This window comes from Felis catus, chromosome B3 (genome assembly GCF_018350175.1).
Source record: "Felis catus isolate Fca126 chromosome B3, F.catus_Fca126_mat1.0, whole genome shotgun sequence".
In the NCBI taxonomy this organism is placed as follows: domain Eukaryota; kingdom Metazoa; phylum Chordata; class Mammalia; order Carnivora; family Felidae; genus Felis; species Felis catus.
In genome coordinates, this window is record NC_058373.1 from 497,687 (window position 1) to 515,640 (window position 17,954).

Sequence of the window (17,954 nt, forward strand, 5' to 3'; positions counted from 1 at the left end):
CTTGTGCCGGAGTGTCACCGCCATCCCACCCCTTCACCCCAAATACCTGGAGCCGAAATGGCCTCTGGCGTCTCGCCAGGAAACAGGTGGAGAAAGGGTACACTCCAGGCAGTTCTGGAATTCTTTATTAGGGCGAACCCGAGGGTCACTGGTAATTAGCACAATGCAACAGAAAAGAGGAAGCTGCGGCTTAAACAAAATAAAAGACACCTAAGACTCGGGTCTGGTTACAAGCCTAAAAAAGCACCCAGTCAGTGAGATTTGCTAAGAAACCCCTGTGATCTGGGTGCTCTATGCGAAGCCCCCGGGCCTGCAGTGCCACACGAAGGGCAGTCTGTTCATGAAAATAGCGACTGCGTGTCTGCCGTAAAGGACAACGTGCTGGGGGGGGAGGGGGGGAGGGCAGGGTCACAGCTGTGCCCAGCCCCCACTGCGGGCTCCTCTCTCGCCAGCGCTGGGGTGGGTGGCAGTGATTCGGCGCTTTGGGGAAGGGGAGGGGCAGCCACTGAGATAGGAAAGTAACGGCCAGCATCCCCAGTTAACTGGGGGCCGAAATATTCGTGGTCAGGCCTTCAGGTCGCTCTGGGCCGAGCGAGGCTCACGCCACAGGCTCCCATGGCCGACCCAGCGCCTCGCACATCCAGTGAAAGGAAGTCCCCTCCACGCCATTAAAGCTCCCGCCAAGAAGAGTACATCTGGAGAAACCGAATCATCCACACAGACGCACGTGCGTCTTCCTATCCCACACTCTACCTACGTCTACATCTCGTATGGATTTCTTGGATTTGAGGTCTTTATTCATACTCAGTAATTCACGGGAGAATGTACCTACCTGTCTACTTCCCACAGCACTAAGAGATATGCCTCATTCACTGGGGGGGGGGGGGGGGGGGGGGGGGGGGTGGCCTGAACTTCCCGGAACCCTCTCCTGTGGCCGTGTGGCTTTATGAGAATGTCCTTTTGTGCTATCCTGCCAATATTCCGTCTTATTCCTATTATGTTTTTCATAAACCAAGGAAAACAGGGTTTTCTTTAAAAAGTTAGATGTTTTCTCTTATTAATCCTGTATCATATTTACAGCTGAGGAAAAACCGTTCTAACTGAAGTGTAAAATGATTAACATGGCCAATGATACAGTCCACTGAGAGCTTACAGAAGACGCACACCGGACAGACACGTCATCAATAAAACGGGCCCTCAGGAAAAGTCCTCGGAGAGCAGGCCTAGCGCGTCCCTGCACCCTCCACAGAGATCTGGTTGAGAAAAGGCCGGATCTAGAAATGTACTGTCAGGAAAGAAGCAAACCGCATGTGTGCGTGATGTGGTGCGCGTGACGGACACGGGCTCCACGCGCAGGAGCTTCAATCCAAATCTCGAACTCGACGACAGATTTCCTCCGTGAAGTCTGAGCACTTGGCATTGCCTCCTAGATCTTTTGTTAAGCTCTGAGAAAAGAAGAACAGCCAAGATAAAATGGATCCACACCCTAAACAAAGCCAGGATGCTTTTCCGGAAAGCCCCCAGGGAGATGTGGGCCCAGCCGATCTGGCTCCCACTGGAGAGGGAGGCCCCCACCCCGGAAGACCAAGGCCCAGGTTAGCGCTCAGGGCACCCTGAGGAGGACACAACAGGGTCGCGACGAAAGGAGGCAGGGAGGCTTTCCAAAATGTCCCCTCTATCCCTACCGTACATGTGGGAAAACACTTGGTTATGTTGGGGAGGAAACGCTGTCTAGAAAAATGAGCTGACTTGACCCAGATCGTACACTGACCACGGGACCCGAGGCCTAACTGACTGTGGCTCCCAGGCCATGGCTCTTCTGCCCGTGCGTCTCCGCGTCAGCACTTCCCGACCCTTCCCCGACCTGACACGCGGCTCCCCCCACGGAAAACGCACAGGCAGCGGACGCAACGCGGGGGAACGCGTCTGACAACGGCCCAAGCACGGACGACCGCCGATACCTTCCCATCCTTGATTGTGGCAAAACACGCAGCCTCGACCCTGGCGGCGTGGTCGGAGAGTCCCATGTGGCGCAGCATCATCACGGCGCTGAGCAGGAGGGCCGTGGGGTTGGCCATGTCCTTGCCCGCGATGTCCGGGGCGGTGCCGTGAACCTGCCCATGGGAATGGAAGCATAGTCAGGGGGGCCCCAGCAGACAGCACTCCCCTGGGGACGCGGGGCCCGGCCAACCTTTCCTCACTGACGAGGGGCATCGCTGAATGGCTACCGTGCCCATTCAGCAGACGCGGGTCCGAGAAGGCAAGTGTCAGAAAACGAGCCAAAGTAAGGGGGAGAAAGTGCAAACGTAGGGACTAACCATCATGCCCAACTTTCGGGAAGATGCTCTGAGGGAGGACGCCCAATAAATAACACGGACACAAATAAAGAGGGAAGTGAATGAATAAACCAGGCTCCATGACAGACCTACACAAAGCATCAGTTTCTTTTGACAACAGGGAAAACCCATCACTTGGAACCTATTTACACAGCCAACCCGCCAGGGGCTCCAGGGCTGTGCGGGCGAGTCCCGCCTCAGGCCTCACCGGGGTCTTACCGACTCGAAGATGGCGACCCCGTTGGCTCCAATGTTGCCACTTGGTGTCACACCAAGACCGCCAATCAATCCCGCGCACAGGTCACTGGGGGCGGAAAAGCATTTTGAGAGTGTTCTGAAAAGTGAAGCTTCTCACCCAGCACCCAGACTTTGGTTTTTAACTACCACCCTCCACCAAAGGGCACGGGGTTCCTCGGAGAAATGGCCAATCCCGGACCACAGTGAGAAGGTCCAGGATAAGTCCGCGGCATCCTGCTGCACCAGAAAGCAAATGGTGGGCCGCGTCCAGAGGACACAACACAGCTCACAGGGACCCGCACCGGCCAGGATGGGGTGACCCGAGCACCAATACGATGATGGCTGTGGTGGTCCCGCCCACGGTGACGTCCATGCGTCCAAACGGAGAAGTACGTACGCAAAGAAACAAGCTTATGCGCACACAACGCCAACCAAAAGGCCCTTTCTCCTGCTTACCCTCTTCCACCAAATCCTCCACTCACATCATGAGCGAGACTCAGGGGGAAACAAACGTGGTATTTTTCAAAGACAGACCACCGCTGCTGTACGTCCAGCCCCTCCTGCAGGAGGGGGGCCCAGTCGTTGGGGCTGGACACTTTGGGGGTCTAAATCGAGGCTTCCCGAAACTTCCAGCTAGTTACTTAAGGTTCTCTGAGCCTCAGCTGCCTTATTTGTAAAATGGAGGCAAAATCTATTCTATGGAATTGTCAGGATTAAATGATATAATGGGATAAAAGAACTTAGCAATGACTTTTAGTCAAAAGTTAGTTGTTGTCCCTCTAGGTTTAGCACTTCTGTGAGCAATGTGTTGAAACTCCTAAGGCCCAAGTGAAGGAGCTAGAAACGTAGGAGTGACGGCCAACTTTGTGGGGGGGCGGGCAGCGAGGGCAGCCGGGGAACCATAATGTTGGTGTGGTCAAACGTCAGCACCTGGGGGCTGTGGGTGCCGGCACACAGGAAGTCCCTGTACCTTCCGGCAACCTTTCTTTAAGTCTGAAATTGTGTCAAGCGTCACAAAAATTCTGAACAAATTTACCACTCGCTAGGTGGCTATAATGACAACACACTGAAATCACTCAACCAATAAAACATCTCAAAACGGGAAAAGGGACTAATCATTAGGGAACAACAGCCCAGAGCCGATTTGGCAAAGAAACGAATGACCCACCCAATGTGTAATCGCTGACACGGCCGCCTGAATCACGAGGACCCGTATAACACACGCTGTAGTTCATGGCACCTGATCGAAACTCTGTAAGCCACGTTTACTTTAGGACATTTATAAATAAACGATAGGCGGAAAAGGTGTAGTCGGACTCACCTGAGGATGTCTCCATACAAATTCGGCATAACGAGAACGTCAAACTGGGACGGGTCTTGGACCATCTACGAGGAATGCGTCGGTGTGTTTAGCGATCAAAGCCACAGCCCGCGCACGGGACGCACCGCAGAAGGCAGCAGGCAAGGAAGCGGGCGTACTTACGTTCAGACACACCGTATCAAGGTACATCTCGTTAAATTTAATATCTTTACAGTTTTCAGCAACTTCCCTGCATTTTTGCAGAAAAAGCCCATCTGACATCCGCCTGCATTTAATTAAATAAAAACTGTTGAAGGAAAGACTTGCAGAAAGAAAAGGACCAGATCAAAGAAGGTCAACAAACGTTAGTTCCAGAAGCCCAGATGTCCGGTTTCAATTATAGTAAAATTGTCTTTCAGGCAGTTAATAAGACACAAACTGAAAATGTCTGGGGATGTTTCCAGAAGCACAAAAGGATACAAATATAAAGTAGTTTGGTCATAATAAAGACCAAACCAAAATATTATTTTTTAATAGTCTTGTCTACCAAGAATTAAGAAATGTGTATTAATAAAGTGTTAAAATTGCTTTAAAAGACTAACTCATCGGATCATTTAGTTGGTTTTACTATCGTACATGCTCAACACCTCCCCGTCCGCCCTGGGGAAACTGCTTCTGCGCACACCCGCCTGGCCTTAAGCGGAGTGGGGGAGGTTGCTCGCCCGTGAGGGGAAGCCGAGGGAAGCCCCCGGCACTCGGTCACCGCAGAAACGCTCCCGGTTCTGCCTGGACATCAGCGCCCCTGCCCTGTGACTCGCAGCCTCGGTGGAACAGCCACAGCGTCTGGGGAGCCTGTCTCCAGCGTCTCTGACAGTTCTCAGGCCCGCCTTATACCCCGGATCCTGAGCTCCTGCCCCCCAATCTGCTCCATAGCCGGGAGAAGGAAGGAGAGCCGGGTCTCCGCTCCCTGCACACAGCGAGCGGGGCTCTGCCCGGCCCAGGACTCACATGATGTTGGCCTTGTGCACGGCCGTGACGTTGCTGCGGTGGTTGTTGCGGGCGTACGCAAAGGCGAACTCGGCGATGCGCCGGCTGGCCTCCTCGGTGATGAGCTTGATACTCTGCACAACCCCATCCACGATCTGAGGGAGAGGGCGTCCTGCCTCACCGGAACGGCCGCACTAGGCCGCTGGCAGCGAGGGGGCACCACCACTGGGGGTGTGCTCACACAGTGCCAGCTGCCACGGCTCGCGTCGCGCACGTGGGGTGTCGCCGGGGCCAATAACATTGACCCCGGCCCTACGAGGTAGGTAGAATAAGGCCCACTGCACGGATGAGGAAAACAGGTGCAGAGATGGCCCCGGGCCCCAGGACCCGCCTGTGAAGCTGAGGATTGTAACCTGAAACAGAGGACACCCCCCGCCCCCCCTCCTGCTGCCAGGCAAGGCGGGGCCAAGGCAACCGCCCTCGCCTCCTGGGGGTCAAGGCGAGCCGTCTCTGCCAGGTGTTCTCAACAACTGGGGGTCTGAACAACTGTCCCAAGAGCACAGAGAGCAACCCCAGTAAGAATTTAAGTGTGGAAGGAACATACCACATGCTCAATGCCACTGTATTCTCCTTCTGTGTTCTCTCGGATGGTGACAATGTTTACGTCGGTGTAAGGGGTTTTATAGCCCTCGATGGACACACACGGCCGCACGTTTGCATAAAGGTCAAAGGTCTTACGCAGCAATAAATTCATAGATGGGTGACCAGCTGCTATTGGGGTCTTTAAAGGGCCTGTGATAAAGAAGAGAACCCACATGACAACAGGGTACATTCGGGGGTGTTTCTTCTTTTTGTTCTTTTTTTTTTTTAAGAATTCATTTCCAAGTAATCTCCACACGGAACACGGGGCCCGGACCCACAACCCTGAGATCAAGAGTCGCACGCTCCACGAACCGAGCCAGCGGGCACACCTTCTTCCTTCTAAACACGAGTACCTCACGATTACTGGAAATTCCAGTTTTCCTTTGCTTTACTTTTCGGTCGCAGCTCAGCTAGGGTCCTTCCTTCGGGGGAGACGTAGCCGTGCGGTCGGTCTAACGTGCGTGCCCACGAACAAAGGGTCCAACGAGCAAGGGCCCAACAAAGGGCCCAACGAGCAAGGGTCACCTGCTAACTCCCCCGGGCTACTCCGGAGAAGGCATCTGTCTCTAGCTTTACCCTCTACTCCGGTGAAGGAGGAAGATCCGCACGGAAGCTTTCGGGAACATCACCGTGCACCCGCTGGTGGAGGACCAGGCTCCAGTGTATGACCCTCGCCACCACCCGGGAGGTGACACCGCCCTTGCTGTCAGTTAAAAGTGAGCAGGAAAACCACAACCAAGAGAAAGAAACTTGCCGGAGCCTCCCGGCGGTCAGTGGCAGACAAGAGATCGCAACTTGGATCTGTCTGGACTGAAAGCCTGGGCCGAACGGGCGTCTGGCACACGCCAGTGTTTTGAACCATGACCTGAAGCGCATGCTAATTAGAATAGCACCGAAAACATGAGAAGTATGCACAAGATAAATCCAGGTGAAGATAAACACATACTTTCATTTGACACTGGCCAGTAACACCTTCGTGTTTTTACTGGGGAGAAATACGTCCCCAGATGAAAACCGCGGCATGTCACTGTAAGTTGCTTCGTGTGGTGACAACATAACGTGGAGAAGGCGTCACTACGATGCGCGCCTGAAACCAGTATCACGTTGTGTCGGCTGTACTCCGGCAAAAAATTTTTGGGAAAGGAAGTAATAAGTAAATTGCTTCAAAAAGGGTGGCTTCACTTGAACACGGTCAGGCCGTATTTCGCTTACATGCATAAACTTTCAAAAATGTAACCGCTGTAGCAGAAAGCCACAGTCGCCATCGGATCCACTACCTTTCAAGCCCATCTTGTTCTTATCCATGGACTCTTTGGCTTCTGGAGGGATCATCCACTTTCCTCCGGGTCCCTGGATGGCGGTGACATTCCGCTCCTCCCACTGAATGGGCGCCTAGAGGCGGCACAGAGCACAGGAAGCTGCAGAGTGGGACTCACACGACACTGGTTACAAACTGCTTCACCCGCCGGTGCAGCCGGTGGAAACGTACAATAAAGGTCCGGAAAGTTCCTGACACGCGGGAAGAGAGGCCATTCTCCGCGCTGCCCTGTCCGGTCCACACCTCCCTGACACCTGCCCACTTATGTGTTTTCACTACTCTTAACGCGGCTAAAATTAGAATATCGCAAGGAGCTGAGAAACATGGTCCACGGAGACACGACACGGTCCCGACACGCGGACGAACCTAGCGGTCCTTGTACTGAGTGAAGGAAGCCAACAGAAGACGGCATGAGATTCTATTCCTGCGAAATGTCCAGAAGAGGCCCATGTAGGGACAGAACGTAGCCAGGTAGCCGCCTGGGGCCGGCCGTGGGAGGGGAGGGGGCGGACGGTGGGGGATGGGCAGTGACTGCTAATGAGCCCAGGGTTTCTTTTGGGTGGTGACGGTCCTCTAAAGTTAGACACGGCCCTGGGCTCGTGTGCGCCTCGCCACTGGCTTGGACCACACACAGCAAATGGGGGAACCGTGCAGTTCCTTGGGGACTCCGCCACCAGGCGAGCTCCATCTCCTCTGTGGGGGGCGTGCTTCGGGGAGCAGGGTATGGACGGTTCAGACCTGCCCCCGTCCTCCCCCTGCACGTGACGGCACCTGGCAGCTGTAACTGCCCTAACTGAGCATCGTGTCAAATAAAGCCCAACGTCCCCTACCCCCGAACGAAAGCATTTTAAAATATCTACCTGCGCGGAAGGCTGGGCGGCTAGAATAATCACACCTCATGCTGGATGGTGACACCACATCAGAAATTTGTTTTCATCTCTGAAAATCTCCTACACAGTGTTTTGCAAAATCGGTTCTATTCTTCTCGGCGGGAGGGCACATACTGAGGAGACAGGTGACCTGGCAGGGCTCAGGGACCCACGCGCACGGCCGCTCGACACCGGCCTCTTGGCGGACGGCGGAGCCGGCGCACGGGCTTGCCGTCCCCAGCACGAATGCTGCTGACGTCGGTGTTGTGGCGACGGCCACATGCCTTCCCGTGTCGCCAGACGGGACGGTTGATCCCGAGGCCACGGACTCCGGCCGGCTAAGACAAGTTTTCTGCGAGCATTGCCAAAGGTCGTTTTCAAGCGCGCTTACCTTGGCAGCATCAAAAATCTTCATAACGGCCGCCGAGATCTCTGGGCCGATGCCATCCCCGGGAATTAAAGTTACCGTCTGAACCTGAGTGGAAGAGATCGCCAGAGAAGACAGGTAGAATCAATTTTTGGCGGTCTGGAAAAGAGTATCCCCGACAAAGAAATCGGCTTACGGGGGCCGGGGGGGTGTCTCAAGAAGACCCAAAGGCCTTCAAGAAAATAGGGGTGCCTCCCAAGAGCTCACCGGAACGGAGGCAAGAGTCAAGAGACTCAATTCTACTCTTTACCTGAGTTCGGAGGCTTTAAAAAAACTGAGGTGATGCTCCACAGAAAACAAAAATAAATCACAGAGTAGACCTCCTAATTCGTATTTTTTTTCCAGACAAGCTACAAAGAGCCCAATTAATTCAAGTCTGTGGAAGCAGAGAGAACAAAAATTTCAACCATGTTCTCTCGCGGAAATTCAGAGTTTCTCAGGAAGGCAACCGCTCTCCTCTCCACTGGGATCCTGGAAAGTTAGGTTTCTCACACAGTTTGCTCAATCTTAAAAACACTTCAGACACATTTCCAGAACACTGCTGAGGTCTGTTTCGGAACTCAGAGAAAATCAGACCTCCAGTCACAAGGGGATCCCCGCTTCTCTGAGCTCCTCTGTGAAGCCGGCTCCTCGAGGACAAATGTCACCTAACTGAGCTCAGCGCAGCTTGTCTGTCACCTGTAAGAACAGCACACGTGCTCATACCGGCAAAGTCCGAGTTAGACGCGGAAGGACACGAGTGTCTATAATGTGACACCAGTGGTTTATTTCAAAGGCTTCAAACAATCAAGCTAGCATTTCAAACACAGAAATAAAAACGCATAAAGGGAAATGATGACAGGGTTTCAACGAGTTAAGGTAATATTCAGACCCTCCCTCCCTGTTTGGAGACCCTACATGTCATTAGCTGGGGCCTTTCTCTTGCCTGGGGGTCTGGCCCGGACGACGGTCCCCGGTCTGTTCCAGGTCTAGTCGTCTGTGCTACCTTGTTTCAAATCACTGATTCGAGTTTCCCTGCCTTTCTGCCCCTTCCACTGCAACTCACTGAGCGCGTGGACGGTTTCTCAATTTTTCTGTGTTACTGAAGAAATCTTCTAAAAACTTAGTTCCTCTTCTTGTTTCTTTCAGATATAAACCCCTCCCCACCAGGTTAATATTTTTTACACGTGGACGGCCTGAAAATAAATAATAGCAGAGAGCAGTGATCTTCTCACTAGCTTTCAGAAAACGTTTGAAATGCCAGCTTGGCTGTCCGTGAGCTAGGAGTGCAAGCCTCATTCTGGGTCTTTTGCACACGCAGAGCCAAAAGAACCTTCTGGCTTCTTGTTCCTGTTCTCCCAACATGTAATAGTAAGTGTCACCAGGCCACCAGAAGAAATCTACGTCTCTTCCACGGACCAGAGCGAAAAGGTACGAGGACCCAATGAACCCTCACAGAGTTAAGACGTGATATGGGAGCACAGGAATTGTGAAATCCAAATCAGATTCTGTAGCAAGGGGTAAAATAAAACCAAATAGGAACTCACTGACCCACAGTCTTAGAAGGCTCTAAAAACGTGGTATCAGCCTTTAAAGCGCCGAGTTCTAACGCCGGGGATTCTAAAAGCGGCAGATTTAATGAGAAATAGATGATCCACTAACACGATCCTCTCTGAAGGCCGAGGAGGGGAGCGTGAGCCCACGGGGCTCAGAGATGTGTGAGCTGCTCCTCGTTAGTGGGCCATCTACTGTGTTCAGGGAAGCCCACAAAATAAAGGTGCAAAGCAGGTTTTGAAGCTTCTCAACAATTTTCTCTCAACTTGCACTAGTTTTGAAAAAAAACGTGTCTTACAAAAATGAGATTGTGAAATAAAGTAACAGGTTCAAGGGCCATTTCAATTTTTAACAAGACTCCTTTAAGACACTAACGTGACAGGCTTACGAAGCCAGCTGTGATGTAATTCTTTTAAATGTGCAAGTGACCTGATGCATTCGTGCGTGTGAGCCAGTGATTTAAATATCCAGGAGAAGTATGGCAAATTTTCCTTAATTTGAAGTAAACAGAGACAAGAGACTGTATGATAAACATGTTAGAGCATCTTTCTTGAGAAACTTCTAAAAGGAAAAAACGAAAGATGTAATCGTACTCACACCACCAGCGAACCCTCGGGTCACCTGTTTCTGGTTGTGCAGCGCCCCCAGCAGCCGAGAGACCTACGCCAACATCAACAAAGAAACGTCACTCACAGAACTAAACCATTCGGAGCGAGAGGCACAGACCAGGCCATTTCCGAGGGCTGACAATGTTACAAGTTTGCACGCATATATTCAGGAACTTCTGAGGAGTAGTCTTCTCATGTATTAGCTCAATGTGACAAGCCACCTCAGATCTGAAAACCTAACTGTTCAGTTTACCTTCGCTTTGAAAATTTAAGTACTGAATACTTTCAACGTGGATTTGATGCATATGAGTTGTCAAAAAGTGTTCAAGGTGGAATGAGACTATATACCTTTGTAACTCAAACACTGAATTTTTCTCAGATGATCTGGAAGGTTTTCTGTCAACATTCTCGACTACTGCTTCAAGGTGGGGGTACCACATAATCTATCACTAATTTTAGAGCTGGAGGAGTCCTTAAAAACTCCAGAGCCCAGTCACTCATCACACAGGTGGAGACATTGGTGTCTAAAGGGTCAGGATTTGCCTAAGGCCACAGAGTGACCAGAGACCAGAATTCAGGTCTCCTGACTCCCAGTCCAGTGCTCCTTTAATTACACATTATGCCTATTCTTCTCGCATGAATATTTAGTATTTACTCTTTACAATAACAAAAAAATCTAACAAAGGTGACTTGATACTTGGGTCATACAGAATGAAGACTTTAAATAAGTTATTTTTTCTCACAACACAGGTAACATGGTCATTACTGTTAATTGCCGGGAAAGGGACACAAAAAAAAGAAAAGTCACCTACCAACCCCACTAGCCCAAGATGGTACCACTGGTGTACTGTTTTCCACGTAACACTCTTAGACACCAGAAACAGAAACTTTAAAAGGTCATTTTGAACTTTAATAACTCAGTCACTGAACACTGGGACAAAGTCCTACTACGTTAGCATAAACAGAATACCATCAAAGAAATTGAGTACATCAACCAAAGCTACCAAAAGCCGTTAGCAGTTTTCAAGGTAACTTTTTTTCACGCTGGATACGTAAGCGAAGACACATCTGTTACGTCCTGTCTTAGTGTTTCCTTTTGGGGTCACTTCCCAGGAGGCCCGAACCTTTGCTGTGATACTGGCATCTACTAACGAGATGCCGACCGACAGCCAAGAAGGTATGAACGAGCGGTATTCTCCCACCTGGCGTCCACGGTCATCTGCCTGCACTGAAAATACAAGATGGGGCCAGATCCAAAGAGCACTCGATGCCAAAACCACTGGCAAAAATGTTAATCCTGGAACATGATTCACCCGCGGACAGATGGCTGCTGGAAGACAGATCTGCCCGAGTGCTTCCCCTCCCCACCCCTCCCCACCCCAGAAAGAGGGGAAGGACATCCATCCGGAACAGGCCCCCGTCTCCGTGACCAAGACCCAGCTTCAGATGTGAATCCACAAGCGCCTTGGGAATCCCCAGGGCCCAGGGCAGCTGGGGGCTCACAGTAGGTGCTCAATGAATATTTTTTGGAAAAACAAAAGCCTGCTTCAATCACCTCTCTGTCGGCCAAGTTCTCACCCGCAAACGCCTCTAATACTTGCAACCAGTAGGGTCGGCGTCTGTCATCTGTCCTATGTGATCTTAGAATAAGGCAGGATTCGTCCAAGTCATTAAAATGACCCAGAACTCGGGGCACCTGGGTGGCGCAGTCGGTTAAGCGTCCGACTTCAGCCAGGTCACGATCTCGCGGTCTGTGGGTTCGAGCCCCGCGTCAGGCTCTGGGCTGATGGCTCAGAGCCTGGAGCCTGCTTCCGATTCTGTGTCTCCCTCTCTCTCTGCCCCTCCCCCGTTCATGCTCTGTCTCTCTCTGTCCCAAAAATAATGTTGAAAAAAAAAAAAAAATTAAAAAAAAAAAAAAAAAAAAAAAAGACCCAGAACTCTAAGCAAGATTTTTTCGAGCACAGGCTGGCTTGTACTTTACAATCTACATGTTAGTTTTTACAGAACCTGGAGAGAGAGGTGTCAGTGGCCCTTTGCAGATAAGGAGCCTGAGGCCGGGACCTCCGGTCCTTCCCCTGTCACAGCCCCTCACCTCCTGTCACCTTCCTGCCCAACTCAGACATACAAATACAGTGCGGGGCGCATGGCTGGTACTCTCTCAGTAAGTGTCTGCTGCAGGGAACTGGCTTGTTGTAATCATAGCATGTTAGAACCAGAAAGGTCTTTAGAAACCTAGTATTTTCTCAAAATCGAGGCTTTTTTAGGGAAAAAAAACCAATTTAAGTTGAAATCACTTTTTTCAAATAAAACCTTGAATGGAACCCCAATAAAGGAACTGCTCTCATTGAAGCCGCCCTAGCTCAGCGTCTCCCACATCCCGGGGCGTCGGTCCAACCCCCAAGGGGAGAACCGGGCCGCACAGAGGTCAAAGGCCTCACAGCCAGTCCACGTCAGAGGGGAACATCTTCTATCACGCTGGGCCCCACAATCTGGGCAAAGCGCACTTACCTGCACATCCCTCACCAGGTGGGCTGCTCAGTCTACCGTCTGAAGGCGTGGTGAACCCACCAAACAGGAATCAGGTGGTAAGTGGGGCGACAGGGGCACAAAAGCCACTCCACCTTCTGCAGCAAGTGTGGCCTAACAGTCACCGTCACACACAAGCCCAGGTCTGAAGAGGCTAACCAAGCAGAACCGCCGTCTGCTCGGGAGGGCGAGCTGAAAGCTTCAGATCTGTGTGCTGCTTTCACGCCATTTAACCTCCACAACTCGGGGAGCAAGCATAGGTGTTTCACAGATGGGTGCACACACGACCAGGGGCGTTAAGTCATCTGCTCAAGGTCATACAGCCAATCAGCGGCACGGCCCGAATTCGAACCTAAGACTCTGGTGTAGGCGGCGGGGAACGAGGCAGCGAGGCCCCTGGGGCCGCCCGCAGCTCCGACACCGACTCCCGCGTGACCTTGAGCGGCAGCATCCGCAGACGCAGGCTGGCTCCGCCGGGGAACCGGGGAACTGCGGGGAGCCCCTGAAGCCCCTCCCGGCTCCGGCTCCGGCTCCGGCCCCGGCCCCGAGCTGCCAAGGGCACCACAGCTCTCGAGGTCGCGGCTTTCTCCCCAACATCAGCGGCGGGGGGCTCGGACGGGGAGTCCCGCGTGCAGGAGCCCCGCGCTCTCCGAAGGGAGCACCGCGTGCTCCCGCGAGCCCCGCGCCCACACCCCGGCCCCGCCGGCCGCGCTCGAGCCTCCCCGGGCTCGATGCCAGGCCCAGCCCGGCCCCGGCGCGGCGCTCGCGGGGGCACCCGGGCCCCGCCGTGACCTTGGCCGGCCCCGCCTCAGGTGCGACCGTCCGGGCGCAAGGCTGCCCGCACCGTCCGCGGCCCCGGCGCCCGCACCGTTCCCGCCCGGCCCGCCGCCCGCCGCCGCACACCGGCCCGCCCGGCGCTCACCTTGGAGATCCACGCGGGACCAGCCATCGCGACCCTCCTCGCGCCGCGACGACAGCAGCGGCAGCAGTGCGCAACCGCGCAATACGGCCCGGGGCCCCGCCCCCGAGTGACCACGCCCCCCCGTCCCCGTCCCGCCCCCTGCCGGCTCCGCTGGCCAATCGCCTGGCTGACCTCGCGGTGACGCGCGGAGGCGCGACCCGGAAGCCACCCAGCGCGCGTCTCCAGGAAGGCCCCACCCTCTCCTCGCGGCTGCCGACGTCAGAATCCGTTGGATTCTCTGAGCCTTCGACTGCCGGCGTCCAGGTCTGGGTGGGCTGTGGGCTCCCTGCTGCGGGCGCCCGCGCCTCCCCGAGACTCGCAGGCTCAGGCTACGGCTTCTCTCGCGGAGTTTGCAGTCTCGTGCAGGTAGATGGGACGGCTCACTCGTTCCACAAATGCTTATTGAGTGCCGGCTTCATCGACGGGTAACCCACGGACCCGGGGGTCCGATGGTCTGTAGTGAGCGCAGACGGCTGCACGGCCGCCGCCGCGGCCCTGTCCAACGCGCGGGTGTTGCGGGCCTGCGCTCAGCCCGCCCGCGAACTCCGGGCCTCGCGGGGACGCGCCGGGAAGCGGCGGCGCCAAGGAGGTCCGCGAGGCGAACCCGGGGACCCGGCTCCAGCCCATCATGCCGGAACCGGCCCCTCTTGGCCGCCCTCGCCTCACTTTGCGGGGGGGCCGCGGCCGGGGTGACTTACACGAGACCTCCCCTCCCTGCCCTGCCAGGGTTCAGTCCGGAGGGGAGCCGCCCCCGCGCCCAGAGAGGTGATGAATCGGGGCGGGGGGGCGGGAATGACGGATAAAATAATCTGCAGCTACGTCTGTGGCCTGGTCAGGGCAGAGGGATTTCGCCAACCTCCCGCCGGCCCTTCCTGTCCTCTGACCTGGCAGTCCTGCCCTGAAGAGTTCACACACCCTCGGCTCCGTCCCCACCCTGCCTTGCCCCCCCGCCCCCTTCAGGTGCGACCTGACCACCCTTCCCACAGTCCGCCCTCAAGCACAGCTGCATCCAGGGACCAGCCTGGCTCCCCGACCCCTGGCTCCCCCTCGCAGTCACCTCTCACCGCTATTTTCAGCCATAGTGTCCCGCCACTCCTTCCAGCCCCACTGTCCTGGAGCACCAGCCAAGTAGGACTGCTGGCCAGCCCCCAAATGCTTCCCATGGTTTACTTGCCCCATGCTCGTGTCATTCTGACTGTCCGACTGCCCTTTTGCCCCCATTTCCACCTGCTGAAATTCCAGCCACTTGTTAAGACAGCTCGGATGTTGGTTCCTTTGGGAAGCACCCCACTACCTGCCCACCTATCCCTCTCCCTACTCAGGACCCCCACCCCCCACCCCAGCGCCAGCACTTGGTTCCCACCTCCCCGCTCCTGGGGAGCATTCTCTCCTGCTACGTGTCTTTGAGAAGATCTTCCTCAAGCCCAGAGAGGATCTCTCATGGCTTTGCTTCCGGAACAGAAAACAGCACATCCAGCTGCTCAGTGACTTCGAGACAAAGATTGGAGGACTTTCTCCAATCCACATCCAATCTTCACATCAACCCCATGAGGAAACCGAGGCACAGCGAGTAGCAGTGATGGCGGCATTACGCTGGGACGCCTGATTACTGAGACGGTTCTAACTGCTAGGTTTCTGTGAGGGGCCATGCAGTTCAACAACGGCTTCCCAAGAGAAGTCGTATCAAGTGCTGGGTGAGGACGAGTAATGAATACGCCCAGGCCTACCCTCCAAGTCTAGTGAGGGAGAAACACAGAAATTCAGCGACAGGTGCTTGAAGGAGTTTGGACAGGGTGGGGCTGGCTGGGGAAGATCCCGTCTTGGAGATGGTGTTTAAAGCAGTCCTTGAGGAGGTAAGATGTCAGCAGCCTGAGATGGGGTCCGAACGGACCGGTGCCAGCAAAGACTTGGAGGCAGGAAAGCGTTGAATCCTCACAAGCTTAGGCTCTCAGACTGAAACAGCCCTCAGAGGTCGCCCGGTGCAGCCCCCATGGCAAGGTGCTCCCTGCTTCCCGAGCAGCTGGAGAGACGTCATCTGGGAGCCCCTCCCTCGATGGGCCACAGGTTCCAGAACTGCTCATAGACGTTCTGGCATTCCTCCAACATGCAGGCCAGTGTCCCCTGGACAAGCCCCTTTGTCCTGTGCTGGCACTTGGGAGCGCCCAGACGTGCCATCAGCAAGGCGTGTTGGGACCAAGGTATGCTTGCCACTCAGGAGAAGGATCTGGAAGGTGTGTCCTTGTTTGTGACTACAGCACTACCCCGTCCAGGGGTGCTGTACTCTACAAAATGGTTTTAATCAAGGTGGAGGCCTTTAAATTAATAAATCAGCAAAATACATTATATTTATTCACATGCTAAATGCTTCTTTTTGCTTTTTTTACAAAAGGAACACAAATTTTTTTCAGTAGAGTTTCCCTAATTTATTTTCCTAAATATTAGAACTTTAGTAAATAAATGGGCAAGGGACCCGAACAATCCTTTCACAGCCAAAGAAACCAAGAAACTTTTAACCAACCTTAACCATAATCAAGTACATGCAAAATTTTTAAAAGTTAGAAACGTCTTTGGCCCTTTTATTAGAAAGTATGGATAAAATGCTCATGTCCTCTACGGTCTAATTGGTGGTGGAATGGCTACACTCTGAGTTCTGGCTGGCTCCCAAATACTGTACCGCCACCACCTTTCTGGAAACAGTTCAGTGTGTCTCAAGACTTCGGTGTCTTCACTCTTTCACCTCGTACGTAAATCCGTTCCTGAGAATCAGTCCCTCGAAAAACCCCACAAAGATCCATCAGCACAAAGATACTCATTATAGGGTTGTCTATAATATCGTTAATTGAAAGAAAAGCAGTCTTAATGATTAACGAGGGAATGGTCGTGATTTAGGGTAAAGAATCAGATGGAGCGCTGCACCGCCCTCAAAGGTGACCATTGGGAAGACTCTTTGGCATCTTGGTAATTCTTTACAGTTCAATAGTCAGAAAAAATAAGATCGAAACTTAACGTGTCTTGTCACCTCTTTCTACATGTGAGCGATGACGAGCGGGAACCAGCTCCCTCACTCAGCCTTCCTCTCCGTGAAATGCAGCTCCAGTCTCCCAGGTGCCCAGGTCAGAAGACCTGAGGGTCAGCTCTGGGTTTTGAGGTTGAGCTACAGGCAGACACTCCCCGCCTTCCCAGGTCTAAGCCAGAGTCCTCTCTGGGCAGAACCAGGGCAATAGCGCGCACGCTGGTCTCCCTGCCGCCCCCCTGCCCCTCACCGTCCGCGTCCTGCCTTAGGGGTCCTGTTAAAGCAGGAGACAAATACACCGTCCTCTGCTCAGAACAGCCAGCGACACCTGTCCCTTGGAGTAAAAGCCAGCGCTCTGACCACGGTGCCTCAGGCCCTAAGTAGTCTGCTCTTGCTTCCCGCCCCCCGTGGCCCAGATGGGGGGTTTTCCCCACGACAGGCAACTCTCTGCAGCACCAGCTGGGTGTCCTACCGCTTAACTCGATTCTGACGCCATCTTTCCGGAGCTGTCACATCCCGAGGACCAAGGGCTCAGTCCTGTAAGACTGTCCCCATGACGGCACTGGGTGCAGGTAGTCCCTCCTGCCTCTGACAGTCAGCTGCCAACACGACCTGCCCACATTCCCCTCCTTGGGTCCGGTTCATTTGCCAGAGTGGCCCCCGGAGCTCAGGGAAACTCTTTTCACCGGTGTATTAAGGGGTGCGCCGAAGGGCGCACGTGAACAGCCAGGTGCAGAGATACAGAGGGCGGGGTCTGGGAGGGTCCCGGGCACAGGAGCTTCCTTCCCTGTGGACTTGGGGTGTGTCACCCCCCCCCCCCGCATGGGCGTGTTCACCAACCCGGAAGCTCCCCAAACCTCACGCGTGTGCGACTCTTACGGAGGTTTCATCATAGGCATGATCGATGACTAACTCTGCTTCCAGCCTCTCTCTTCTCAAGAGGATGGGCAGGGGGTGGAAATTCGAAACTTCTGATCGTGGCTGGACTTTTCTTTTGACCAGACCCCTCCAGGAGCCCACCCGGGGTCACCTCATTGGAACAAAGGACGCTCCTCTCCCTCACGAAGTTGCAAGGTTTCGGGGGCCCTGTGTCAGGAAAGCGGGGGCTGGAAAACTACAGGCCACGGGTGAGCTCTGGCCCACGGCCTCCTCTAAGCTAAGGAGTTACGGAATTGCTTTCACACTTACACTTTTAAA

At 54.0% G+C, this 17,954-nt stretch overlaps 1 protein-coding gene across 3 annotated transcripts; it reads right to left on the bottom strand.

Annotated features, from left to right (window-relative positions):
* Window positions 1-108: 108 nt before the first annotated feature.
* IDH3A (isocitrate dehydrogenase (NAD(+)) 3 catalytic subunit alpha) lies at window positions 109-13,811 on the bottom strand. 3 transcript variants are annotated; one of them, XM_003986736.6, is made up of 11 exons: window positions 13,706-13,811; window positions 10,247-10,309; window positions 8,081-8,164; window positions 6,780-6,894; window positions 5,465-5,652; window positions 4,882-5,015; window positions 4,057-4,159; window positions 3,895-3,959; window positions 2,556-2,640; window positions 1,962-2,114; window positions 109-1,445 (listed from the first exon to the last, which is right to left on the bottom strand). In XM_003986736.6, the coding sequence occupies exons 1-11, from the start codon at window positions 13,730-13,732 to the stop codon at window positions 1,362-1,364; spliced, it is 1,101 nt and encodes a 366-aa protein (XP_003986785.1). In that variant the 5' UTR covers window positions 13,733-13,811; the 3' UTR covers window positions 109-1,361. The 3 variants fall into 3 exon arrangements, with proteins under 3 accessions (XP_003986785.1, XP_006932232.1, XP_019687310.1); XM_006932170.5 differs by having other exon boundaries at window positions 10,271-10,309; window positions 13,706-13,806; XM_019831751.3 differs by lacking the exon at window positions 13,706-13,811 and adding an exon at window positions 8,693-8,794 and having other exon boundaries at window positions 10,247-10,263.
* Between the last annotated feature and the right edge of the window lie 4,143 nt (window positions 13,812-17,954).